Source organism: Enhydra lutris, unplaced genomic scaffold (genome assembly GCF_002288905.1).
Source record: "Enhydra lutris kenyoni isolate GAN:26980312 unplaced genomic scaffold, ASM228890v2 scaffoldscaffold9, whole genome shotgun sequence".
Taxonomy (NCBI): domain Eukaryota; kingdom Metazoa; phylum Chordata; class Mammalia; order Carnivora; family Mustelidae; genus Enhydra; species Enhydra lutris.
In genome coordinates this window covers 10,818,284-10,845,842 of record NW_019154093.1, presented here as the reverse complement: position 1 = coordinate 10,845,842, position 27,559 = coordinate 10,818,284, and the positions used below count along the sequence as shown (strand labels likewise).

The 27,559-nt window shown below is 37.9% G+C and overlaps 1 protein-coding gene across 1 annotated transcript in view; it reads right to left on the bottom strand.

The window, feature by feature from the left end:
- LOC111143462 (rearranged L-myc fusion) overlaps positions 1-27,559 on the bottom strand; it is a 93,769-nt gene that overhangs the window by 34,837 nt on the left and 31,373 nt on the right. Inside the window, exons 2-5 of the mRNA XM_022497219.1 lie at positions 26,202-26,356; positions 25,047-25,128; positions 20,987-21,119; positions 6,752-6,954 (exon numbers count right to left, since the gene is read on the bottom strand). Coding sequence (XP_022352927.1) covers positions 6,752-6,954; positions 20,987-21,119; positions 25,047-25,128; positions 26,202-26,356 — 573 coding nt within the window. The remainder of the gene's footprint in view (positions 1-6,751; positions 6,955-20,986; positions 21,120-25,046; positions 25,129-26,201; positions 26,357-27,559) is intronic.

Here is a 27,559-nt window from a genome sequence, read left to right as displayed (position 1 = left end):
ATATCTCTTCAGACCTATTTAAAAGAACTCTGCCTTAGGAGAGAAAATATTTAAGTAGGCAAATCTTCAATTTCTTCATATAGCCTTCTGACCTTTAATGTATTTTTTGAGTGTACCACTCATTTCCCATATAATAAAATTAAATTATATAGATTTTAATTTTAATTATACACTATTATTCCTTATTTAGGATCCATCTTAATCATCTTATTTAAGCTACACCTGAAATTTCTATGATCCTGTTTACTTTTTCTTCTACTCCCAAACTGAATTCTCAATGGGTCCTGTTTATATGTATTTGCTCTGTTTATCATCTATACCTAGTGATTGTGTCAATTCCCAAGTGTTAGACTAGTGAGTAAATTAAGTCCTGTTTGTCTTTTCATTTCCCCATCACCAGAAGAAACAAACCTCTCCTGCTGTGTCTATTAACATCAGACACTGAAGATACAGTTCATTCAGGGATTAAAACTGAAATGGACTCCTATTTTAACTATGCCAGGAGTTTTACTGACAAATTCCTTGGCTTTTCATATATAAAAGAAATGTTCCATATTTAAAACATCATTATCCTTATATTGCATGTGGAAAACTTGATCTCTGAAAAGATTTCCTCTTTTAGTAATGAAAAAAACATAGGAAACATTCACATGGGACACTAGGCCACAGCCAAGTCTATAACTTTTTTTTTTTTTTTTTTTTTAAAGATTTTATTTATTTATTTTTTGAGAGAGAGCGAGCACAGGCAGACAGAATGGCAGGCAGAGGCAGAGGGAGAAGCAGGCTCCCTGACGAGCAAGGAGCCCGATGTGGGACTCGATCCCAGGACACTGGGATCATGACCCGAGCCGAAGGCAGCTGCTTAACCAACTGAGCCACCCAGGCGTCCCCAAGTCTATAACTTTAATTAAAAACCTTTCATCTGTAAAATTAATAGCAATATCATCTCATTCAACTCTAAATGAAACTAGAATTTGAGGATTCCACTGAGTTCTGAATTTGGGGTTCTGAATTCTGGCTTTCAAGGTGATCCCCTCAATTAATCTTAATTGTATGTGTCTGGCTAAATCTTCCCCAGCAGAGGTTTCCGATTACACACACCCATTACAGTGATACCCACAGGAGCCAACATACAAGTACTTTTATTCCCAGCTGTTGCTCAAGTTAATTTGACTCTTCTCCTGAACTCAGTTGAAGTAGATGGCAAATGTGTATAGAACTCCGTTACCTTAGAACATATGCTGATTTTAAACTCCAATTAATGAACATCTAGTGATTCAATAGTACTTTTCCAAAGCAAATTTTTAAAATTCTCTTTAATTCTGTGTCAGAATTGCAAAAGAAAACATCCCTGGAGAAGAGACTAATTATGACGGTAGCAGTGAAATAATTTTATGATGTGTGTTAAATGTTTTTACATTGATATAGTTAACTAATTAATCCCAAACATTATAAAACTGTTTTAAATCACATCTATACATAAATATATAAATACAAAAAGAACGATATACCACTAAGATATTTCCTATTTTAACATGGCTCACCATGTTTACCAACTGGAAATAAGTTGTACTGTACAGCCAGGAAGCAAGGAGATCTATGTTATAACCTGAGTTTGAACTCTCTAATTAGTTTAATGCAGGTAGGGCCTTGGAAACATTATCATCTTGGCCTCAGTTTCACCAGTAAAACATGAAGGGTTACACTAAATGATATTTAATGTCTGCTATACACTGGAAAATCTGATTCTTGTAGACTAGAGGCCAGCCAACATTTTTTATAAAGTATCAGATATAAAATATTTACAGCTTTGTGGGCCTGGTAGTTTCTGTTACAGCTACTCAACTCTGCCACTGTAGAGTAAAAACAGCCCCAAATGATAAACAAATAGGCATGACTGTGTTCCAGTAAAACTTTATTTACAAAAGCATGCAGCTGGGGTGGATTTGGCCCATAGGCCATAGTTTTCCAATCTCTGTTGTGGAAAGATCAAATCACATTTCCTCTAACCCTGTTCCCTACAAACTCAACAAATTTGCTAAAAGGAATTAATTATGTAACTTCAGGGGGAAAATCCTGTTTTGTTGTCTTGTTATCAATAAACAGGGACAGGTCATGAATAAAACAAAGCCAATTATTCTCCCAAGTCCTCCCTGTTGTCCACACCTCTGCCACTCTAGTCAGTTAGCAGAACACTGCCATTCTTCCGGTCTCCCAGGCCCTATGAGCCTCTTGACAGCGTCTCTGCACATTATCCTCTTAATTCGGTCCTGTCTGCAAATCCTGTTCTTTCTCCTCTTGCTAAATGCAACCTCTTCTAAACCCAATATACCCTAAGCTTCCTAAAACACAGTTTGAGTCATTTTTACTTCCTACCTTCAAAACCTTCCTACGTTCTACTGCAAAAATCTTTCTTTAAAGAAAAAATTATTTATTATTTATTTTTTTAAAATGACTTTATTTGAGTGAGAGAGTGTGTGCACACTAGCGGTGGGGAGGAGCAGAGGAAGAGGGAGCAGCAGACTACCCACTGAGCAGGGAGCCCAATGCAGGGCTCGATTCCAGGACCCAAGGATCACGACCTTAGTGGAAGGCAGATACTTAACTGAGAGCCACCCAAGCACCCCAATGTGTATTTATTTGAGAGAGAGAGTACATGTAAGCAGAAGAAAGGGTTGAGGGGAGGGAGAGAGAATCTCAAGCAGACTCCATGCTGAGTACAGAGCCTGGTGTGGGGCTTGATCCCATGACCCTGAGATCATGACCTGAGCTGAAACCAAGAGCTGGATGCTCAACTGACTGAGCCAGGAAATGCCCCTCAAATCTAGAGTCCCAAGGGACTTCCCTTCTCCCCACCCAAAAGGTCTTATTTCTCATAAGACCTCAACACGTATACTCTGCCATGGCCAGCTGTGCTCTACTGGGCCCCTGTAATGTACACATTCATTTCTCTGCCTTTACTATCACAGGCAGTTATCCCAAAACCATTCTTTACTTATCCAAACCCTACCATCATTTCAAGGTCCAACTAAAGGATAGATTTTTATAAAACTTTATATGCCAGTCTGCAAAGATTCTACACTTCTCCTGAATTTAGGGGCAGTAGCATATAGCTTAGTATTTATTTCTAGAATTGTTTCTGGCAACCAAACTAGGTAATACATATTCTTCTGTTTTTGCCAATGTCTCATACAATGCTACAAACAATGTAAGGTTTAAATAAACAAAGGCTGAGACATTAAAGGAAAAGTTGTTATTATTACAGAATGAACAGGAATCAATTCATGTCTAGCATTTTCACTTCTTCTGAATTCTTCTGGCATATACCAAGCGCTAACCATTACTGTAATTTAACCTGATTAAGTTTCCCAAACACAAAATATTGCAGCTGTTATTAGAGGTAAGCAGTCTCTTATCTCCTTACCCTTCCCAACAATGCAAATAAATAAATTAGCATACAGGTTTATAGTTAGTCCCTCATGAATGCCTATTATGCTAAGTATTCTTCTCGAATGTAGAGATACAGCAGTGAACCAACCTATGTTCCCATCCTTACAGTTTTCAATCTAGTGGGAGGAAAGAGAGAAGCAGCAAATATGAAGTCTAGTGGAAGCAGTAATACAAACGCAAAGAAGAAACAGGCAGGTAAGGGAACAGAGAATGAAAGGGACCATTTTAGATGTATCGGTATTTATTTTTAATAAGGACAACAGGTATTACTTGAAAAACAGCGCAGTGTAGGGGGGACAGCATACTATTTTAGATGGAACAGTGAGGATGGTCTCTCTGGTATGGCAACATTGAGGAGGAATGTGAATGATGTTAAAGGAACAAGCCATCCAAATAATCTTACGGAAGGGCATTCCAGGCAGAAGAAATGGCAATTATAAAGCTCTAAGGCAGGAATGTGCTTGGTTTGTTTAAACAGCAGCAAAGACAGGGAGCTAGAGAGCAGTGAGCATTAAGTTGTACAAGATACTGTCAGAGATATTTATAGAAGTAGCCAGAGGCCATCACACACAGAATAAAGGCTTCTGGATTTATTCTGAAGAAGATGGAAAGCTGCTGAGTGGTTCTGATCAAGGGAATGACATGGCCCCACTTAAATTTTAAAGAGATTATTCTAGTTACTTTTGGGAAGATAAAATGTAGAGGGCAAGAGTGAAAACAAGTAGGCCAGTTCAGAGGCTTGTGGATTCATCTTTGTAACCCCAATGCCTAAGATACCATTTGGCATATAAACCCTTAGGTATTTATCACCTAGGATAATATTTATTCTGTATCTGTTATATAATATTAGCAATCATATACCAAAGTCAGGTTTGAATCTCAGCTTAATCACTTTCATGTAAGCACAAACTTATTACTTGAACTGAGCCTCACTTTCCTCACTAATAAAATGGAGTTGTGAGAACTGAATGTGACAATCTAGATAAAGCATTTAGCATAGTGCTTAACATACACTAAGGACTCAAAAAAAATGAAAGCCGGTTATTCACTACCTGCCTACCTCCACTTCTTAACAGAGACTAGACAGCTACAGACTTCATTCAGAATAAAGCTCATTAAAACAAAGCCCTAATATCAGGAAAATCAGGAGCTTAATTACAGACATGTGAAGTCTGAGATGCTATTAGCCATGCCAGTAGAGACAGTGATTAGGCAGCTGGATAGGAGTCTGAATTCAGAGCACAGGGCTAGGCTGGAGATTTCACATTCTGACCATAGTTGGTATTTAAAGTCATGAGTCTAAAAGAGATTACTAACAGAGTATGTATAGGTAAAAACAGAGGACACACAAGGAGAGTCTTAGAGTACTCCAATATTTACTCATCAGAGAGATGAGGAGGAAGAACGAGGTAGAACTGAGAAAGACTAACCCGTCAAGTGCATAGAAAACCAAGAGAATGTGATATCCTAGAATCTAAGTGAGAAAACTGTTAAAAGTTTAAAAGACAAACAAGTCAGACGAGGTAAGATGAATACTGAGAAATCATCATGAATACATGAGAAATCATCACCACTGCGATGTGGTGGACTGGCAGGGGTGAATGCCATAGTACAATGTGTTCAAGGAGAGGGGCACCTGGGTGGCTCAGCACAGAGTCTGCTTGAGATTGTCTCTCTCTCTTCCTCTGCTTCTCCCTATCTTGAGCTCTAAATAAATAAAAGCTTATAAAACAAATAATGTGTTCAAAGAGAAAAATGTTATAGAATAGTAAACTCACACAATTTGTTCAAGAAATTATGCTGAAAGGCCAGGAGAAAATTCGGGTGGTCTCTGGAAGGGGAAGTGGAATCTTTTTAAAGATGAAAGAAAGAACAGCATAAATTCTGACAGGATGGTTTCAGCAGTGGGGTCTAACTGATGATGCAGGAGAGAAAAGAAGTACGGTAGCATTATTCTTGAGGGGGTGAGAGCAGATGGGATGTGATACTGAAGTCAAGGGGACTGCCTTGTGTAGAAGAACAGATAGTTATCTTTGGTAATGAAAGCAAAGGTGTGCATGCATAGATACAGGTACCGGAACAGATGTCATGGAAGCAGCTTATGGAAATTCTCTTTGAACTGCCTCAATTTCCTCAGAGAAAATAGGGAGAAAGTTCATCAATGGAAAGTGCAATGGGGCAGAAGGCATTCCAGTATTGGTTTGAAGAAAAATGACAAAGTATGAAATAGTAATCTATGAAGTGGAAAGAGAATGGCTTTAAAAAATTTAGTGTGACTGACTGGTACAGGTAAAGACACAGAGGCAGTAAAGATTTAGGGATAATCAGGATGCTGGTTAGTCAAATTAAGTACAATTAAGGGAGAAACCAGTAGAGAAAGTGAGGGAGTGATAATTTTGACTGACTATGGAAAAGCAGAGTAAGGAGGGAAGTAAGTACATGAGAAGGATGAGGGAGAGTGACACAGGTGAAGGATCAACAGATTTTTGGTCCTGGGGAATGAGGGAGGTAGAAAGAGAGCTGCATTTGGAGTAGGAAATTATATATAAAACTGTAAGCTGAAATTGTCATTAAAGTTTAAGAATTACTATGTCATAAAGCCAGACCTTTGGGATTCTTACCTTTAATAAGAAAAGTTCAGTGTACAGGTAAAATGAGAATCCATGTATCAGATCTAAGAGAATTATAGGTAGATGATGGAACATAGCTAGGAATTCCTCATCTTTCTCCATATAATTTATCAAAAACTATTAGAGAAAGCAAATTCCAACTTTTTTAAAGACAATGATTCAGGTTAAAAAAATGCAATCTGACTGATAAAATAGGTTTTTAAAAAGACTCAACTGTTCTTATTTTCCATGGTAACCAGCTTATCCACTTAGTAATAGCTCAAAATGTATTCATGGGTTCTAAAGTCCTACACTTCTCTGCTTACATGTATGAAGTAACTTAAACTACAGCGAAGCGCCATTCTGTTTAGTTTATCTTTTGATGTCAGTAATAATTTCTACATTCCCCAAACACAGAGAAATCAATTTAAAAAAATAACTTTCACATTTAAAGATTTCAGAGCTAACCATTGCCCAAACACATAAATACCCATCTGCATATTCCCTACTTTTCGAATCCACCTACAAGACAAACTTTATATTCGAACCGTTGAACAGTTATATGCAATTAAAAACGGCACTTTTCAGTAGTCAGAAAAAACATGAGTCTTGGTTTTCATCCTGCCCTGCAACATTTATCAAAATCTACTTAGTAACTGTGAACGACAAGAGTGGTTACTTGCTTTACTCACCTCCTTGATGGCATCTTCATTAGGGAGAATGGAACATAAGCATGTGATATAGGCTTGCTGAAAAGATGACACATTTGAAATTTCTTTAGATTCTGCACACAGTTTTGATAAAGCAGTGGCCTGAGGGATGCAGTTAGATTTCAACAAATGTTTTATTCGCATCTGCAGAAAGGAAGGTCCTTCTTGTGCAATCAATTTATTGACTAGAAAAAAGGAAAAGTAAGAATTTGATAACATTACCTCATAACACATCAAGGTTAAGTTCAAAGTGATCAAAGTTTGATACCTTCTGTTGCTGGTTAGTTATATCAGCTGAATAAAAGTTCAGCTGATATAACTTGGGAAATTTATTCTGATCTCAATACTCATCTAATAGAGCATAGAGCAAAATAAATTAAATTTGCTAATGATTCCCACATTACTGAGTAGTTTTATTCTGAACACCAAACCTCTTAATAAAACTACTAACATTTTATCAAAATTAATTATTTGACTTTCTCCTCCCTCTCTTCTGATCAGGATATTAAGGAATACGGAAATGATCTGTAAGCACAAGTGCAAGAAAAAGAAGTAACCCATGGAACATTAACAACTACCATGTGAACACTTTTATGAGGTACCAAGCTTTAGGCTGAATGTTTCTATATACCTTTCATTTATTCTTCACACCACCACCAAGGCAAGTATTATTATCCCCACTTTAAGGTTAGGAAAATTAATATTCAGAGAAATTAGGTAACTTGCCAAGGATTCCAAAGCCAGTGGTGTTCTTTCCTCTAAACCAGGAATTTCTCAAAGTGTGTTCCACCGACCAAAAGACCTGAGAGATAGTCCTAGAAAAAAAAAGGATTCCTTGGTCAAATCTCTGAACAGTCCTGCAATAAAGAAAACTGTTCACTTTTATTTAACCCAATGTCTCCCAAACTGATTTGACCAGAGAACCCTTTTACACATATTATTAGTACAATGTAAAATATATGTTCCTGGTTCAGTACACACTTTGAAAAACGCTGCTCTGAGCGGTACTAGGCATTTGAACACTGACTTTTACCGTATTCCAGACAATCCCTCAATTTATGAAAAGCAGATACTCAACGAGCATATGACATCATTACACACCATTATTTAAAGAATAGAGGTAAGAGTATTGTATGTCAAGACAAGTCAGGAGCGAACAAACTGCTTTAGGTGTTTCATCTAAAATAGTCCTTCTCAAACTTGAAAGTGCCTTCTGAATAACCAGGGGTTATTTGTTAAAATGCAGATTCTAATTTAGTAGGTCTGGAATGCGACCCGAGATTTTGCTTTTCTTTCTTTCTTTTTTTTTTTTAAAGATTTTATTTATTTATCTGTCAGAGAGAGAGAGGGAGAGAGAGCAAGCACAGGCAGACAGAATGGCAGGCAGAGGCAAAGGGAGAAGCAGGTTCCCTGACAAGCAAGGAGCCCGATGTGGGACTAGATCCCAGGACGCTGGGATCATGACCTGAGCCGAAGGCAGCTGCTTAACCAACTGAGCCACCCAGGCGTCCCGAGATTTTGCTTTTCTAACAAGCCTCTCAGATGATACCCATGCTGCCTTGCCCACAGGCCATATATGGAGTAGAAATCATTAATATTAATGATAAGCCACTCCAGGGAGAGGGATAAACCACTGGCCCAGTCTTAGCTACATCAAAACGAACTGTACAGTTGTTTTTTTTTTTTTTTCAGTTTTATTTAAATTCTAACTAGTTGATCTTCGTCTCTTGAGCGTTGACCCCCTTGCCTTCTCCTCTTTCACAGTGAAGTGTGGAGTAATCTTTCATCCCTAGGTATAGGGATTGCTGACCATTCCCAGCATGTGGTGACCCCAACATGACCAGCTTGCAATGGACACCGTACAGACCCCACCCCCAGCCCCGAAAATGAAAAGTCTGTGCGCAATAAGTTGGCATCGGGTCATGGCCGAGTGTGGGGAAGTTTTAGGCTTAGGTATTTTTATGGAATTAAAAGTTCTCTAAGAACTCCAGATATCGGGCAAAGCCTCTTTCTTGAACAGCGACAATACATGTTTTAAAGCAACTTTTAAAGGTTAACGGGGCTACTATAAATGAGAAACAGCTCCTTAAGCTGAGCACGGCCTCTGTAATGGAGGACCAACTTGGGGTTTGTTACAGGTTGTTACTAAACTGAAACCATGGTTCCCTGACTGAGGAATGTTAGATTTATAAGTATGGAAGAGAACTGGAAAGAATGTGAAACACTGCCATAAACAAGGTAAAAAGGTATGCCTTGCTTCTTACTATCTGAGGTCTAGTCAGGTCTGCTCTGGTCCCTTTACATACTGAGAACAATTCAAACGTCTTTAAAGAAAAAGAAGGGGGGCGCGCCTGGGTGGCTCAGTGGGTTAAGCCTCTGCCTTCGGCTCAGGTCATGGTCTCGGGGTCCTGGGATCGAGTCCCGCATCGGGCTCTCTGCTCATCGGAAAGCCTGCTTCCCCCTCTCTCTGCCTGCCTCTCTGACTACTTGTGATTTCTCTCTGTGTGTGTCAAATAAAATAAAATAAAATCTTTAAAAAAAGAAAAAAAAAAAAAGAAAAAGAAGGGGAACTACAACTCCTCTGGCTCCACAAATTTGCCGTTTAACTTCTCAAGTTGGACACAACAAAGAGGAAGAGCTCCCTCTTACCCCGACTAGGAAATTCCACCACCTTGCCCCCTTTGCCCTCCACTTAGTCGATTCTTACTGGGGGCTACATCTAGCAAGCAATACTTCATGGGACTGTTTCCTAGGCTAGAAGTTGGCTGTAAAGATTACATGTGTTGGAATGTTACTTAGACCATGATGGGCTATCTTTATTGTTTTCCATCAATGTCCTCTACTAACTACTTAACCTATAAAATTGGACAGTTTCCCCTTTGTAAAACTTCTAGGGTTTTCCATGGATTAAAAACAGCAGGTTCTTCAAGGCAAGGTAAAATAAGGCATGACCTTCATGGCATAGTATTTAGGTCCATACACTGGTACCCACGGTAGTCTAGCAGGGAGGAGGGCAGGCCTCCCTCCTATAGGGACCTGTATCAGTGGCGGTGGTCATAGGATTTTGTTCTGGGGACACCTTGGGTTGGTCTGACATCAGGAACCTCAGACATCCTGTGTGGGATGCTACCTGGGCGTCAGGTAGATTTTCTAGGTGATGGACCTTCTGTTCTGTTCCTAAAGACTATCCTTTGGGGTGCCTTTTAACCCACTGGAAACGATTTGGATTGCCAAATTTAGGAAACGACTGATCTGGGATCTATCAGTTAGATCTCTTCTAGGGCAAAGAGACCTAGGTTACCCAGGGTATCTTCATTGCTCTATACCAGCACTCTAACAGCCTTTTGCAGAACGTGTTTGGCTAGTAAACTCCCTCCTGACATACTGCATGATAATTATCTAAATCGGCCTCCTCTGAGTAAACCCACGTTACTGGAGGAAACACAGGCTATCCCAGACAAAGGGGACTCTTGACTCTCTCTCTCACTGTTTTTAACAGATGTGGGGGCTTCTCCCTCACTTATTTCCCAAGTTAATGGCTATAACTAGAGCCAACTGTGGTTAGTCTACCTGAGGACGGGGACTCTAAGGAATATTTCCAAGCAGCTGCTGAAACTCCCTTTCTTTTGGGGGAAATTCTCTGTCTTCTGTAGCCTGACATGGACCATCTATTCCGCCTTGTTGGCAGGAAAACATGGCGCTTGTGCCTCTGTTGGAGCTGATGAGCTCTAGAACCAGGAATCCTTTCTTCTCGGCCTTCTGGCAGCGCTTTGCCTCTTTTGTTTCCCCCTCCTCCCTTTTCTCTTTCTGCACCACTTTGGATGCAGTCTGCATTACTGGCTTCCAGACCATCCTTGGTGCCTCAAGCACCATGGCTCCAAGATTCTCCCTTCACTATCAAGGAGCAAGAAGAGTACCCCCTGGACCTAACACCACTCACTCTAGAATTCCCCACCCGTGTCTCAGGTAAAAACTGACAATGGGGAGTATCCAGGTGGAACACCATTCAGTATTTAAAGTTAAGTTAAAGTAGTTAAGTTAAAGTTGTCAGTTTAATTAAGATAGACATGTATTTAAAGTTACCAGTGCTGAATATGAAACATCTATTCCACCAAAATCTATTGAAGGCCAAATAAGTTTGTGTTTTCTCTGCTGCAATTTTTAACAAAAACGTAACTTAAAATGATGGTTAATTGCCTGTCTCAAAGTTTTCATGGATAATTGTTAAAATAGCTTTCAAAGTCTTTAGTAACCTGAAACTTTAAAGTTTTGCTAGGATGGCAAATGGGATTAAATTCACTGGACATCTAGGTTTTTTCCAAAGAGGATAAGGTCCTAAATCATTGATTACTGGACGTAGGTTTCTGCTTTTCACTACTTACTGCAAAGAAACTAAGGATATTTAAGTCGGCTGGTAAACATGCTTTGCACTTAACTGATTCACAAATTTGCTGTCTATAAAGTTTTGGTGTAACGGTTCAGAACTGGTTACTATTTAGTCTTCACTGGAGACTAAGATTTCTAAGAGTGCAAAATTTGGCAACTCTGTAGAAAAGGAGGAGATATGTAAGAAAGATAAGGAATGGAAATACATTTTTGCTGAAGGCAAAAAGAAGATAATTTTGTCCTAGATGAGATTGGTTGTTTGGAAAGAGATTGTCTGGGACAAAATCTGAATGCAAAAGGAAGGTGTAGAAAGTGTGTGAAGGAAAAATTTTTGGAAAGGAATTTTAGGTGTGGTCAGGACAGACTAAGATTAAAATAAAGGGATTTTGTAAGCAGACTGGTGTATTATAAGACTGAAAATCTGCTATCTCCAGAAAAAAGTTTCTATGTTTTGCCTTTATTAAGTCTTTGACGATCCGTAATCCCATTTAGGCATGTCCTTTAAAACTTTCCAAGTTTTTAACAAACTTCCCCAAGACTTAAATCATGAACAAAGTCTTGTTGACTAATTAGGCTTGTTTGGTATGTTACCTTCTGGTATGAGGTCATCAACACTCAATATTCTGGCTACTGAATTGTTTCATGTGTTACAGAAATAACTGAGTTTCCTTGTCAACAGCATCATAAAGAATTCTCATATCAGATCATTAACAATGTCCGTTTCTGGGTTTTCATCATTTATAACCTTATTCTCTTACAAAATGAGCTTTGTCTTTAAGGAAATTCATATAAAGGACTTAGGACAAATAAAGGTATTTGATATCTTTAAAACCTAAAAAACTGAAATGGGTAAAAACTTCCAGAACTAACCAAAGGTGCATTCAAATTAAGCAAGAATTAGTAACATGGGACTAAATGAACTAAGAGATTACTACAGTTTTGTGACTCTTATTTAAATCATTGCTGACTCTCCTAAGGTTTGCTCTTCCAGGATTAAGGGAACTTTCTCTTAAGATATCAATGATTTGGGGTGCCTGAGTGGCTCAGTCATTAAGGTCCTGGGATCCAGGCCTGCATCGGGCTCCCTGCTCAGCAGAAAGCCTGCTTCTCCCTCTCCCACTCCCTCCTGCTTGTGTTTCCTCTCTCACTGTGTTTCTCTCTCCATCAAATAAATAAATAAAATCTTTAAAAAAAAAATCAATGATTTACAGAAATGTGATAAAATATTCATTTGTAAACAAAAGCATTTATGTAAAGCAGTATTTGGGGACCCTCAGTATTCCATCTGACATACTGAGTATGACGATTTATGTGAACAACAAGCTGCTCCATCACTTAGCAGGAGTTCTTAGAGTCGACAATATGCCTAAGGGGAGAAGTCCATTCATAGATAGAGGACAACTTCTTAGGACCCTCTAGTCTTTGAACAATGCTCTTTGCGCATACTGAGCTTGGGAATGAATCCCTGATCAGGGCACTCATCAAGGCTCTTTCGCCTCTATTAAGCAGGGCCTCCAAGAATCGTTTATTGAATTCATCAATAAATTACAGCAAATTATTGGGAGACAAATCAGTCATAATCAGGCTATTATTCAGAGAGCACATTCTACCCTTAAATGCACAATACAAAACACAAAGGGAGAGATATGGATCAGAAAGCACTGCTTATTCTAAATCTTTTTAATTTAAATTCTAATTTTGAAACTCCAGACAAAGAAAAACATTTTAAACCTTACTCCCCACCAAAAATGCCAGCCCAAGTACTCTGGAAGGACCCAAACATGGGCATTTGGCAGGGACCAGTAGAACTCATAACCCTAAGCCTCATATGTGGGCAAGGTTATCCATGCTAGAAATGTTGAACATTACCATGGCCTGGCACAGCCAGAATCCAGGCCCTCAGAGAGTCACCTGAATCTAGAAACAAAACAGCTGGCTATCAGGTGCCTCCCCAGTACCTGCAAGGCCAAATTCATGACCTGGGGAGACCTTAAGAAAATGACCCAGATTCTACAACAGACTAGTAAACCCTCTATTCCTGAAAACCTATTCTTGGCTATGGTATCTGTGCTTAACACCAGTTCTACCATGGTATGTATTCTTGTCTTTCTGCTGCCACTTAGGTGCTTCATGTCCTTTTATGGACCAGTAAATCTCCCGCTGGAAACCTGTTACTTGGGCAGATACCACTTTTCCTATTTTTTTTTTAAAGATTTTATTTATTTATTTGACAGAAAGAGATCACAAGTAGGCAGAGAGCCAGGAAGAGAGAGAGGAAGGGAAGCAGGCTCCCTGCTGAGCAGCGAGCCCAATGTGGGGCTCGATCCCAGGACGCTGGGATCATGACCTGAGCCGAAGGAGAGGCTTTAACCCACTGAGCCACCCAGGCACCCCACCTTTTCCTATTTTCAACCATGCCACTATCCCTGTTAATCTTACCGAGAGGTTGGGAAGAATCCAAATCCATTAGCTTTCTGAATGAGGCATTATCTGACATCAGTAGACCCAAGTGCTTCTTAGGTCTACTCATTGTGCCATTAACGTGGCTAACTCAATTACTACCCCCACTAGCGTGTAAGTTGCCTTTCTTCCTCACTCAGTTCAGACTGATGCCTTTGTGGATCAGCTGACTATTAAGACCACAAGGGAATTTCAACTTCAACAAACTATTGATCAAAAATATTAGGACGTCTTCAACCAATGGGAGCTGCTATTGATTATCTTGGGGAAAAACAAGAAGTCTTAGCCTACAGGCAAGGCCTCAAGATCCATCTGTGTTACCCCCATGCCCCAGAACCAGACCATACATGATTGGGAACAGATAAAGAAGCAAATGCATGGATTGCTCCATGGTAATTTAACTTCTGACATTCAGCAGCTAAAGGATCAAATCCTCACCACATTGATGGTGGTGGGAAATCGTAAGCTTCATAGAGAAGCTCAGCGATCTCTTTCTAACAATCCGGAGTGGCTTAACCTGGCCACATGGTTCTCTTACACAAAATGGGGATTCTTTGCTATTGTAATAATAATTACTATTTTTCTTCTCATCATAGTCTGCAAAATTGGAATAAATGCCCTATCCGCCGTCAGAGATGTGAAGCATATGTACACAGAGCAATGTCTCAAGAACTACGTGCTGCCACTTTAAAAAAACAAAAAGGGGGAGATGTTGGGGTTAATGTAGAGCATGAAATCAGCCATTAACACCTGGCTTGCTAGAAGGTAACACAGAGTCCCTGAGGGCAGAAGGTTTTGGAGAAGGGTTTAGGCCTTTGGAATGCCAGGAGGAGCTGCCTGTCCCCTGCCCCACCCCCAAGCTTTCTTAGCCCAGAACAGTCACTCTGTGATCTAAGATATGTATACATTGTCCCTTAGGCTATGTTAGCAGAACTCAAAGAACACAAAGATTAGCATTTCATATCTTTCCCATAAAGGGATCTTCTTAATTCCTATAAGACTCCTCGCCACACATCACGTGCTTGAGAAACAGTGATGAGGATTTGTGATTTTGTGTGCCTGGGTGGCTCAGTTATTAGGCAGCTGCCTTCAGCTCCGTGGTGGTTCCAGGGTCCTCGGATCAAGCCCCACATTAGGCTCCCTGCTCAGCGGGAAGCCTGCATCTTCTTCTACCTCTCCCCTGGCTTGTGTTCCCTCTCTCCCTGTCAAATGAATAAATAAAAAAGGATTTGGGACTATCCTGAAGGACCAACCAATAAAAGCAGGAGCAGAGAAGCGCAAAGGGTCTTCATCTCTGAGCGCTGCCCCTTGCCTATCCTCTTTCACAGCAATAAATAAATAAACAAAAATTCTAGTTAGTTTATATACAGTGCAATTATTGGTTTCAAGAGAATTCAGTGTAATTCATCAATTACATGCAACACCCAGTGTTCATCACAATGCCCTCCTTAAAACCCATCACCCATCTAGCCCACCCCTGACCCACATCCCTCCATCAACCCTCATTTTGTTCTCCACGGCTAAGTCTCATGGTTTGTTTCCCTCTTCCCACCCCCCAGATTCGTATGTTTTATTTCTTAAATTCCACATATGAATGAAATCATATTGTATTTGTCTCTCTGACTTATTTTGTTTAGCATAATACACTCTAGCTCTATCCACGTTGTTGCAAATGGCAAGATGTTAATCTTTTCGATGGCTGAGTAACATTCTATTGTGTATATACATACACACCACATCTTCTTTATCCATTCATCAGTCAGTGGATAACCAGGGTCTTTCCATAGTTTGGCTATTGTTTATAGTATTAAAAATTCTTTCCAGAAACAGGTAATACCGTATATGCACATGACACAAAATTCAAAAGGCACAAAGAAGGTGTACAATAAAAGTTGTCTCCTTTCTGCCCTAACTCCAGTACTCTAGTCTCCCTCCCCAATTTCTTGTTTATCATTCCAGAAATATTCTGAGTACAGAGGACCTATTTCTTTTCCCACTAAAATATATCACATAGTTCCTTCTATATAGGTGGAAGGCTCCTACTTCCTGTGGTACTTCGAAAAGGTCTAGATTCTAGAGCTCCAACTCTGCAGATTTTGATTTAGCAGGTGAAGCCTAGACCTGGAGTGGGAGGAGGGGGAGAGAAAGGAAAGAAAGGAGAGACAGAGGGGGAGTAGGGGAGGGACAGAGAGAGAGAGGGAGACTGTGTGTGTTGGTTTTAAATTCCGTAGATGCTCTAATATGTAGTCAAGGTCAAAAAATATGAATGGAAAACAGATCACTTCCACTTGGATTTTTCCATTTTAGTCCCACAGGCACTAAATTGAACTCAAAATCCTATCTCCCACTCAAACGGCTCCTCATTCCTCACTTCTATTTTCAGTAATGGTATTCTCTCAATCATACAGAAATGAAATTTTGGCATGATCCTTCCTTACCAACTCTGTCCCTCAATTATTATTACATTCTCATTGTATCCTAGCAATTCTTTCTTAAAGTCTCCAACCTATTTCTTCCATATATTGCCTGCCACATCTGCCAACCCAATATCCTGTTCTGCCTAACATCAGATTCTGCTGTTTATCTGTCCTACCAATATACTATTCTGCCTAACTTCACATTCTGCTGTTTATCTGCTGTTTATATGTTGTAAGCATATTCACAAATCCCACCATGAATACAGGCACGTTATCTATACAAGCTACCCTCGTCTATAAATCTTCACAGCATTTTACTTCTTTCACTATACTTACTCTTCTCTTTAAGTACAGGTAGAAAGGATTACAGTGTAAAGAAGTTAGTATCTCAGGTTCTGGAATCATCAATGTGAAGCTGAATCATGACTCTGGCACATACAAAGCTGTGAGACCCTTGGACAAATTAACTGACCTCTCTGAGCCTCAAGTGGAACAAATCATAAGTGAAATACCAGTAATGCAGATAAGATACTTAGCACAGGGCCAGGCAAAGGGTAAACGCTCGACACCAGCTGCTATTATGTTTGTCATCTCCCTTCTTACACCATCAGCAATTTGTAAACAAATACCATGTCTCGTTAACTTTTGTATTCCCTATCGCACTAAGCATGATTACATTTTTAGAGGAGTTTAATAAAACCATGTATTTAGCAACTGAGTGGTTATCACTCTTCAATCATAAACTTTTAGTATCTCCTCACCTGGGTTCAAATTCTGACCTCCAATTTTAATTACGTGGTCTTGGGCATGTGTAATCTCTTACCTGGTTTATGGACTAAATGAGATATGGAAAGCATTAACATGGTGCTTACCACATAACAAACACTCTAAACTGTAGCTATTATTTCTATGAGGCAAAACTACCTTACTCAATATATTACAACCAATTACACCACTATAACAACTTTTAACACAAAAACCAATCTTACATTTTAATTATTTTTTTTTAAGATTTTATTTATTTATTTGACAGAGACAGAGATCACAAGTAGGCAGAGAGGCAGGCAGAGAGAGAGGGGGAAGCAGGCTCCCCGCTGAGCAGAGCGCCCAATGCAGGGCTCGATCCCAGGACCCTGAGATTAAGACCCAAGCTGAAGGCAGAGGTTTTAACCCACTGAGCCACCCAGGTGCCCCTTACATTATATTTTTTAAGATTTATTTATTTATTTGAGAGACGGCCAGAGAATACACATGGGGGAAAGGGCAGAGGAAGAGAGAGTCTCAAGCAGACTCCACCCTGAGCATAAAGCCCAGCACTGGGCTTGAGCTCATGACCCTGAGATCACAACCTGAGCTGAAGCCAAGAGTCAGTTGCTTAACCAGCTATGCCACCAGGTGCTCCTAATCTTGCGTTTTAAAATTCAAATTATACATCTTAACTTTGTTTTTCATTTATTTTTTTGAAAGTTTTATTTTAGAGAGAGAGAAAGAAACAGCACAAGTGGAAGCAGCAGAGGATGAGGGAGAGAAAATCTCAAACATACTCCCCACTGAGCAGGAAGCCTGATAAGGGGCTCATCTCATAACCCTGGGATCACAATCTGAGCAAAAACCAAGAGTAAGACACTTACCTGACTATGCCACCCAGGCGTCCATTAACTTTGTTTTTAAAAAGGAAATTCAACTATACATTTCTATATTTAAAATGAAAATAAAGTATACACCAACAAGTCTCATCCTTTCTGTATTTTTGTCATTTTAGTACAAAATAAATTTTTTAAATTTTCATTTATTTATTTGAGAGAGAGAGAGTACAAGCGGGAGGGAGAGAGAGAACCCAAGCAGACTACCCGCTGAGTACAGAACCCTATGCGGGGCTCAACCCAACCCCAAGATCACATTCTGAGCCAAAATCAAGTCGGATACTCAACCAACTGTGCCACCCAGACACCCCTAGTACAAAATAATTTTTAATCATATATCCCTTCTTCCATCTAGATTCAACAATCGAACTGTTTCGCAATCTTTCCTTAGTTTTTCTTTTCCTGAGCCATTTAAAAATAAATTGTAAACATCGTGACAGTTTACCTTGTGTATACTTCAACACGTAAAAAATGGTAAAGGTCATTAAAAACAGCCTTTTTCTTTTTTTTCTTTTAAGATTTTATTTATTTGAGAGGGAGAGAGAGAGAGAATGAAAGGAGAGAGGTCAGTGGGAGAAGACGACTCCCTGCTAAGCAGGGAGCCCGATGTGGCACTCGATCCCGGGACTCTAGGAACATGACCTGAGCCGAAGGCAGTCTTCTTTTTTAACAGGAAAGCCCATTTTATTTACTGGAGGCTCAAGTGGCACATGACAATTCATGAAATGGCTTCAGAGGTCAGGGGTAGAGGGGTCACAAAAAATAAACTAGGGTGGGGAAGAAAGGAAATGGTGTAGGAGCTGGTTCCTTGTCAGCTTGATTTAGGGAAAGGAGTTGGTGAATCTGAGCAGGGATGAAACCCTTCCTTTAACTCTTAGTAGGGGAGAGAGAGAGAAAAAAAAAAAAAAAAGACTGTAGCTCTGGCTCTGAGCCTCAAGGAAAAAGGGGAAAAGCCATTGTTTTGATGTCATAAGATATGGGGAAATAGGGGGAGGAGGGTGCCAGGTAGGGTAGAAGTCAACTGGAAAAACTAGCAGATACCAGATGGTAGCTCTGGGTGTCCTTTGAGTTGGGAGTTGGAATCACTCCATTATGGTGGTAGGGGTCCCCACTGTTCACAGTGGGCTGAGGTCTCCTGGTCAGTGGGCTACCTGGATCTAGGAAGCTGTTGCCATCACTGCTGCGAGGAGGGACAGTTCCGTGAGCTGACGCTCAGAATGGGAACCATCAATGCAGCCTTAGGTGGGCTTGGTCTCACCATCCCACCTTCTATGGGAGGCCACTGGGGATGGAAAGATCTTCAGTACCTGGGCTAAAATCTAGGTGGGAGAACCCATTATTTCTCTGCTGACTATTCCAGATAGAAGCATCAACAACTGGTATTTATTACATACTTTCAGTAATAAACTGTTTTTTTAGGGGACGGGGAGGACACAAAATTCAAGAATTCAAAGCAAGATAAATAAAAATATTTTATTTGTTTATTTCAGAGAGGGAGGCGGGGAGTGAGGGGGGGAGAGAGAGAATGCGGGGGGTGGGGGGTTGGGCAGGGGGAGGAATCTCAAGCAGACTCCACTCTGAGCATGGAGCCCAATGCAGGGCTCGATCCCACCACTGGAAGATCACAATCTGAGCCAAAACCAAGAGTTGGACCCTTAACCAACTGCGCTACCCAGGCACCACAGGAAAAATATATTTTTTTTTAAATCCAAAAAAAAAAAATAAACAAAAGCATTTATTGAGTTCCTTGGAGGCTAAAAAATGTGTACTTTTATTGAACAGAGGACAATTAATGAGATGATGATCACTGCTTTCTAGTTTGAAATGAATGTTAATACCTGGGCTACAAGAGCAATGAAGCCATAAAAGAATCTTCCTCATCTCCTGACCTAAAATTAGGTTAAGAGCCAAATGAGAAAGCAGGAAGACGATATAGGCTGCCCACCACTTATATGCTGTTCACAGAATGATTCCTTAGATATACAGGTGTTGTGTACTCATTCAGAGTCTTAAGATAGCGGGTATTTAATCTTTATTGAATAGAGAGGAGACAAGACGTTAGGAGAGCAGTGCTTCTCCCTATTTCTTGATTTTTTCTATATGAAAAGAAATTAAGTACTGTTAATTTCTGAGACAGGGTGATGTATTTGATTAGCACATCAAGAGAATATTTAATAAAGTGGGGACATTTAATAACCACTCCACCCTTCTTCCTCTTGGGCTTAGGTCTGCCTATAGAGAGTAAGAGAGTAAGCATTCTTCTAGGCCCTAGTCAAGCCTCATGTGGACTGGGATCTGCCTAATTCTGGGATTATTCTGAAACTACTTGGTTCTGTCCTCTAAGCAACTTTTATTAATAAGAAAAGTGATATTTTAGCCTCCATCTGCCTATATCTACAAAGGGATGAGATTTATGGGGAACCTCAACAGAAAACAATAAAATCAACCTTTTTCTACTTAACAGCTCTTTCTCTTATTCTTTTTTTCCCTAATGAGCGAAAGAATTAGCAGAGAAAAAGAACCAAGAGAAAACTCTGAGAACTCCCATCGCCAATCTTCTCACTATAACAGCATGTGTATAGTAGGTTGTCAAACTTGATGAATGAATAAATTAACTGGCATATGTTAAGGCATCAATATTCAAATGGTCTGTTTAAGACCTAAATTAAAGACATACCAGAAGTATAAAAACTCTTCTGAACTTCATTTTTGTTACAGAAACATACTTAATTAACAAAATGTGATCCTTTTAATTTTCTAATAACTTAAAGCAAATGAAATCACAACTGGTGGTATCAAATGAGATAATTTTTTGTGCTTAACATGCAAATACGAATTCAAATCCACAAATCATCTGTTCTTAAACTAATGATTCTGCAAATAAAAATTTTCATTCTTTGCATTTCTCTACAAAATGCTAAATTCCAATATTTTATAAGTTTAAAATAAAAAAGCAATTTTTCTTCATGGTTCTTAGCTGTAGTAACCAGTGAAGAACATATGAGCAAAGCTCTACCATATACCAAAGACTAGAAACAGATTATTCATTTGTATCTCAGGAACTTTATATGAACACTGTTACTCAATGCAACATTTTAAAGTAAGTACAAGGAATATTTAAAACACTACCTAAAACAAGAATATTTAGGCAAAACATTAAATGCTAATGGTTAGTTTTTACTACTCAAAGGAGAACAGACTGGGTATAGACAAACAGGTGATAAGTCACAAAATTCTAACCCATTAATGAATTATAATTCTCTTAGATCTAAATCTTCCTTCAATATAGTCAGTAAAGTTTTAAGGCTTACCTTCTTCTGTTTCTACTGGCTGCTGAGACAGAATTTTAAGAAGAATTGGGTTTTTCCACACCCCTTCCTTGGTAACATGAACCAGTATTTGTAGGTTATTATTCCCAAATTCCAATAATGCATCATGTGACTCCTAAAACAAAAACAGCATAACCAGAAAATAGGCTAATAAGCAATGTGAAAAATAGTTTTGCCTTTTCAATGTATCTGAACATCTACAAAAGGAACTACTATCTTGCATTTCCTAAAAAGAAATAAGCAGGGAAAAAAACTCCTCAAAGCTTTGTGAATTCTATTACTATTTTCTTTAAAAAAAAAAAAAAAAGAAAGAAAGAAAGAAGAAAGAAAGAAAGAAACTACGATGTATTCACTAAACTGAAGGGCACCTTTAAAATGTTTTCCTAAATTCTCCTTAGGTAAAATTATAACCACAACTGAATTTACAACCTCACAATACTAAATTATTTTAAGGCCACTGTACAGCTTTCTTTTAAAGGATTCTACAGTACTCACAAAGGCAATTCCTTCTAATAGAAGTATTACTTAATGAGGCCAAGTGATATATTTTTTCATTGTTTAAATTCTTCTATCAAATGACTTTTTAAATGAAAAGTGGATCTAAAATATCATGGAAAGCCTAGGTTATTAGCTCATTCAATCTCCTCAGAAAACAAATATAATTGCCAATAGTTTGTTCTTCAAATATTTATGTACACAAAGGGTCAGGAGAAAGGGATCAGAAATTTAACTTGACATAAATGATTAAGTGTATGTCTCCACTGTCCTCTATTACTAGTGAGGATTACTGGTTGTTCCCATATTCTAAAATTTTAATGTTTTTTTTTCTTATTTTAGAATGCTGAAATTCTCATGAAACATTAAGCTTCCATTTATAGCAATATTCTTTGGAAAATATAAGTTAACGATGTTCACAGACCAAAGAATATAATCTTATATTCACTTAAGTAAAATATAAGAAATAAAATTCATTTTTCCCATAATTTTAGTGTCAAAATTGTAGGTTTTTAACACATGCACTCCCAATATGCTGTTACCTTCTCAAGAGAAAGGTTTTAAAATTTAGAACTGACACAGAAAGTGGTATTTCCAATTAACAGTTTACTAAAAGCAGTATTCAACCAATGTTGCAATTTTTCCTTTAAGGGCTTGAACTCTCTTCAGGCTTCTTTCTCCTTAACTTAAGATGACAAGCATTTATTCTACAATGAAGATGAGGATTCCATGTAAAAATTTCAGAATTTGCAGTGTCTGATTACCTTATATGTAAATTATATGTAATATTTAATAGACCCGTATCATCTCACTTTGGCAGAAAATAATACCATCCACCATGATACACAGAAACTAAAATGAAAGACCACAGTCTGGGTTAAAAATAAAAACAGCTTTCTGTTTTTCATCTGTTCAAAATATAGTGTATTCTGCATAAGAATGATGTGTATAATCCTTGTTACCAACAGGTATATGTCATAGCGAAGTATATTAAATAAGAATATTAAATAATATTAATATTTAATTAATATTAAATAATATTAAGAATATTAAAGGGTAATATTAAAATCTTTAAAAACTATGGTAGAATTTTAAGAATCATTTTAAAACTTAAACTTGTTTCTTTTTTAAGGTAAAAAATATGCGAGTCCACATCTTGAAATCCGTAATAAAGAAATACTAGCACAAGAAGTTTACCCTAGTACTATTTACAATAAATTACAGAGATGTGGCCAAATAACTTATGGTGCAACCACATAACAGAAGCGCAGGCAATCATCAAATAAGGGAGAACTATAGATACAAACTTAGACACACACCCATGATAAAATTAGGTTTAAAAAAGTTGCAAAAAATAGGACCTCATTTTTGTTTATTAGAAAATCCATTTCAGGGTTTATTTTCATATCCATAGGCAAAAGATCTGGGAGGGTTACATAAACTGAACGTAGTGAATGAGAGTGTTCTCTCTGCAGCCTGCTCTGATAAAACTATTCTCTTACCAAAACTTTCCTCAAAACTATCTGCTGTTTATAGCAGCAATGTCTACAATAGCCAAACTATGGAAAGAACCTAGATGTCCATCAACAGACGAATGGATAAAGAAGATGTGGTATATATACACAATGGAATACTATGCAGCCATCAAAAGAAATGAAACCTTGCCATTTGCGACGACGTGGATGGAACTAGAGGGTATCATGCTTAGCGAAATAAGTCAATCAGAGAAAGACAACTATCGTATGATCTCCCTGATATGAGGGAGAGGAGATGCAACATGGGGGGTTACGGGGGTAGGAGAAGAGTAAACGAAACAAGATGGGATTGGGAGAGAGACAAACCATAAGTGATTCTTAATCTCACAAAACAAACTGAGCGTTGATGGGGGGAGGGGGGTTGGGGGGGTGGGGTTATGGACATTGGGGAGGGTATGTGCTATGGTGAGTGCTGTGAAGTGTGTAAACATGGCAATTCACAGACCTGTACCCCTGGGGATAAAAATATATGTTTATAAAAAATAAAATAAAATAAAAATTGAAACTTAAAAAAAAAACAACTATCTGCTGCCTCGTTCCTTTATCACTAAAATAAGAAAACTTCAGGGCTTTTACCTTTTAGATTTCAATAGGGACCATGTCTTACATTTATCTGTACCTCTACTGCATTCATTTTATTGAACACATATTCAAAAATATATCCTATATGATAAATAGTGGAAAAAGTTACACAGAGGGAAAAGGCAAGTATTTTATGTAGGCATAAGATCTAAGAAAGTAATAAAGAAATAAGACAGTATTCTCTCTGCAAAGAATACTATTATAAGTAAACAGTAACAATCCAAACAAGAATAGTAAGATTTGCCCTTCTAGACCATTGTATGCCAGGACAAAACTACTAGCAGGCCTCAAAACACAGTGTGACAAAAATCGGTGTGTTATGTATGCATGGTGATTTTACCAGCTGTTATGAGTATGTGAGGAATTAGGATCACATTATAGGGATTAAAACAGGCCAAGGACAGGACCAAAAAAAAATCCTCTTTTCCCCAAAACAAGATGATTAACATTATTATCATTTCATTTTGGGTTATATATCCCAAAGGGAAGAAATGTCCAGATAATGAAGTATGTATGTTAATATGCAAATCTTTACTTGTGCCTACATCAGACAGGTACAGACTACTAGAGTTTGTGTCCCAAGAAGTAGCTGGCAAAAAGCAAGCTCTGGGTATAAATCCTTTGGGCAAGCTAATTAATATTCTCTATGCCTGTCTCCCTGTTTGTAAATGGAGATTCAAATGATCCCTACATTATAAGGTTTGTAATTTGATTACAAGACACAAAACACATCGAATAGAGCAGTATTTAGTATACAGTGATAACGATGACAGCTATTACTATTATGTGTATTTTTTAGAACAGTTTTTCTGTCTCTATCAGTAACATGCAAATTTGCCTCCTGTAGTATTTTCCTTCTATCCTATTCTACCCTCCATAACTTGCTGCTTTCTGATGTACTTACCTATTAAGGAAGCTGATAATCAAGCCAATATGAGAGCCAATGTAGCTCTTCTGTAAGTAAAATGCATGAATAGAATCTATGATGACTATTTTGGTTGTCTGAGGGACTCATTATGCTAGACACAATCTCTGAAGTGTTAGGGGAAAATTACTAGATAAGTGTACTCAGAATGATCCAAATACTGTTACCTTATAACCACATACAATTTTATATTTTTAATAGCTTTATTCTGTCTAAAAACTTTGCTTTTGTTTTTAAACTTTGTTTCTGAGTAATGAAAACTTGTGTTGATTCCTAAGCTAAGCTATACAAAGGCTAACAAATGAAAGACAAAATGAAAGACAAAAACAATTTTTAACACATCACTTCATTTGGAAGACCTCTTTCTCAAAATTTCATGAACTGAATACCAATATACAATGTACTTGTTTTTCTTCAAAATTTCCCATTTGAGTTTGCTGGGAGAAATTAAGTAGGTGTCTTGGATATCTAAACAAAGACCATTTTTCAGCCCAAATCAACTCACCTGTAGAGACTGAAGGAAGAGTACCCAGACTTCACATGGCAGTTCACTTTCAGACACTGAAAGCAGTAATTCAAAACAACTCCTATAATGTAAAATAATGAAGTCAGTATATAAATGTGGCTATACACATATCAAATACAGTATGACAATGATACTGTATATACGTTTCACATTTATTTGAAATTTGCTTCTTATTCTTTAAAATTTTCTTCAACGTAGTTATATTGGCTTTCAACTTTAAAAAAGAGAAAAGAAGAAAAACCAGGAGGCATTATAAGGACACTGTGGCTTTAAAACATTTGGAAAATAATATATTCCCTTTAGAAATCATATTCCAAGCAGTTTTATTTAGTTTATTAGGATACAGGAGGGTACTCAAATAGGAACCATTCTGATTCCAGAAGACAAAAATAAGAGCTCATGCTACTGTCAATTCAGCTGATAAGGAGATAAATATATGTAACTATCATGTGTGTAGGCTCTTGTCACTTGCAAAGGAACAGAAAGATTGGCAAGATCATTTCTCTACTTCTAACATATCAAGGCCACCCAGACTAGAAATCATCCTCCCAAACAATCTGTAAGCTAAACAAATCTAGAAATTGAATAGCTGTTATACCTCTTCAGTTTGCAGATGAAAATTACGTGAAAGGTGTAATTTTATTTGCTACTAGGCAGCCAAATATTAAAACAGCAGCTAAATTATTATTGACTCAGGCTGGTAATCTTATATATATCCTGATATTTTCTGCTAGTAAAATTGTCCTTAGTTCCAATAATCTAACTGAACTGCAGAATTTCATAGTATTTCCCCTCAAAGTGATCCTCAAAGACCACTACAGTTTCCAGATACTCTTGTTAGTTATACTGATCTATACCTAAAGAAAGAAACTGTATCATTCTTGGATGCTAAGCCTGAGTGAGAAGAGACTCTGGAGGCAATTAAAGATTATGTTGATTATGTTGTTTGGCTGGAGCTTCACTTGTACTTAATCTCCTGGGAACCAGAGTATGCAGACTCAGAGCAGAGGAAATTTCATCCGAAGGTATGACTTTTGGTGCTCTGAATAATGGGATTTCACAGTAAAGAGAAGTCAGGCAAACATTACAACCTAAGTACTCAATTTTAACAGTGACTTAAGTACTTCAACTTACAGTACTAATCTGCCAAGAACTAAGAGGACATCTTCACATTCAGTAGTTAAATATGGGCGTGCACTGGCAAAGCTTTGGATGGCAAGTCGATATACCTCCAGAAGATACACCATATGTTCTGAGGCATTCTTGTTGCTTGCATATTGCAATAAGGTCTAAAAAATAAAATTAAAGTATTAATTAAACAATAAAAACAATGAAACAGTCTTTGTTCTCAAATGCATGGTTGCTCCCCTTTTTTTCTAATAAATGCATACAACTTTTTAGGCTCTGATTTGTTTAGAAGATTCTATTTTCATCACTTCATGAACTGATTCTACTGAGTTAAAGAAAAGCCAGAACTGCTCTTCTGACACGAGACTAAATCTAAGAGTAAAGCCATAAAATATCTAAGGCTGTTCTCACTAGAGGTCTGGGAGTTTCGATCTCTGAAATTCAATAATGAGTTTCACTTATACATTAAATTGAGCCCCAACCATGTGCCAAGCACTGGGTATCCGAGAATAAAACTATGATCCCTGCCTTCTACAAAAAGACACTTATTCCTGACCCTCAGCTGTGTAACTCTGTAAAATCCATTTTTTTTCCTACATACAGAGAATTGATTAGGCTTAATTTACACTAACCAATTTATTAAAAAATGATGTTTATTTGTATTTTTAACTACTTTTATTTTTAAAAATTAATTTTTAAAAAATTTTTAAAATTTAGAAACACATTTTGACTGGGCTAATCCTAACTCTTTGACTGGGGCTACTTCTGCAGGAAAGTCTTATTTTCAGAGGTAGCTTTATCTTAAGTGAATTACATGTGATTTGAATTCATTACCACTCACCCCCACTCTGAGAATAATTTCTTCAAAAAATTCTAACTTCCTGTCTTTAATTTTTTTGCCCAAAGAACTACAAATAGCGGTGGTAGCATTGCAGGATTCCACTGGATTCTCTGCAATTTTAGTTTCCAAAGTAACAGTCCCTATCTCAGTTCCAATAATTAAGAATAGCCTTGATTACTTTTTAAAAAAAAAGAAAAAAAAGAACCTTAAAGGAAATACATGATAAACAATTATACCATACACGATAAAAACGCTTAGCTGGATTATCTGATTATAATACTAGATTAGCTGGTCTTTGCATACCTCAATGATCAAGCCATTTATTTTAGTATAGCAATTCAATTAATTATCTTGCTACCCTACCACATTTTAGAGATGTGAGCTCCTTCCGTATTTTCAGAAGAGCATTATGTCCTCATTTGATCAAATCCCAAATTTTAATAAAAAAAAAACCACCCTTAATAACAGAGGATCATAAAACTCACCCCATAACAATCCTTTTTGCAGCTAAATGAGTACAGAG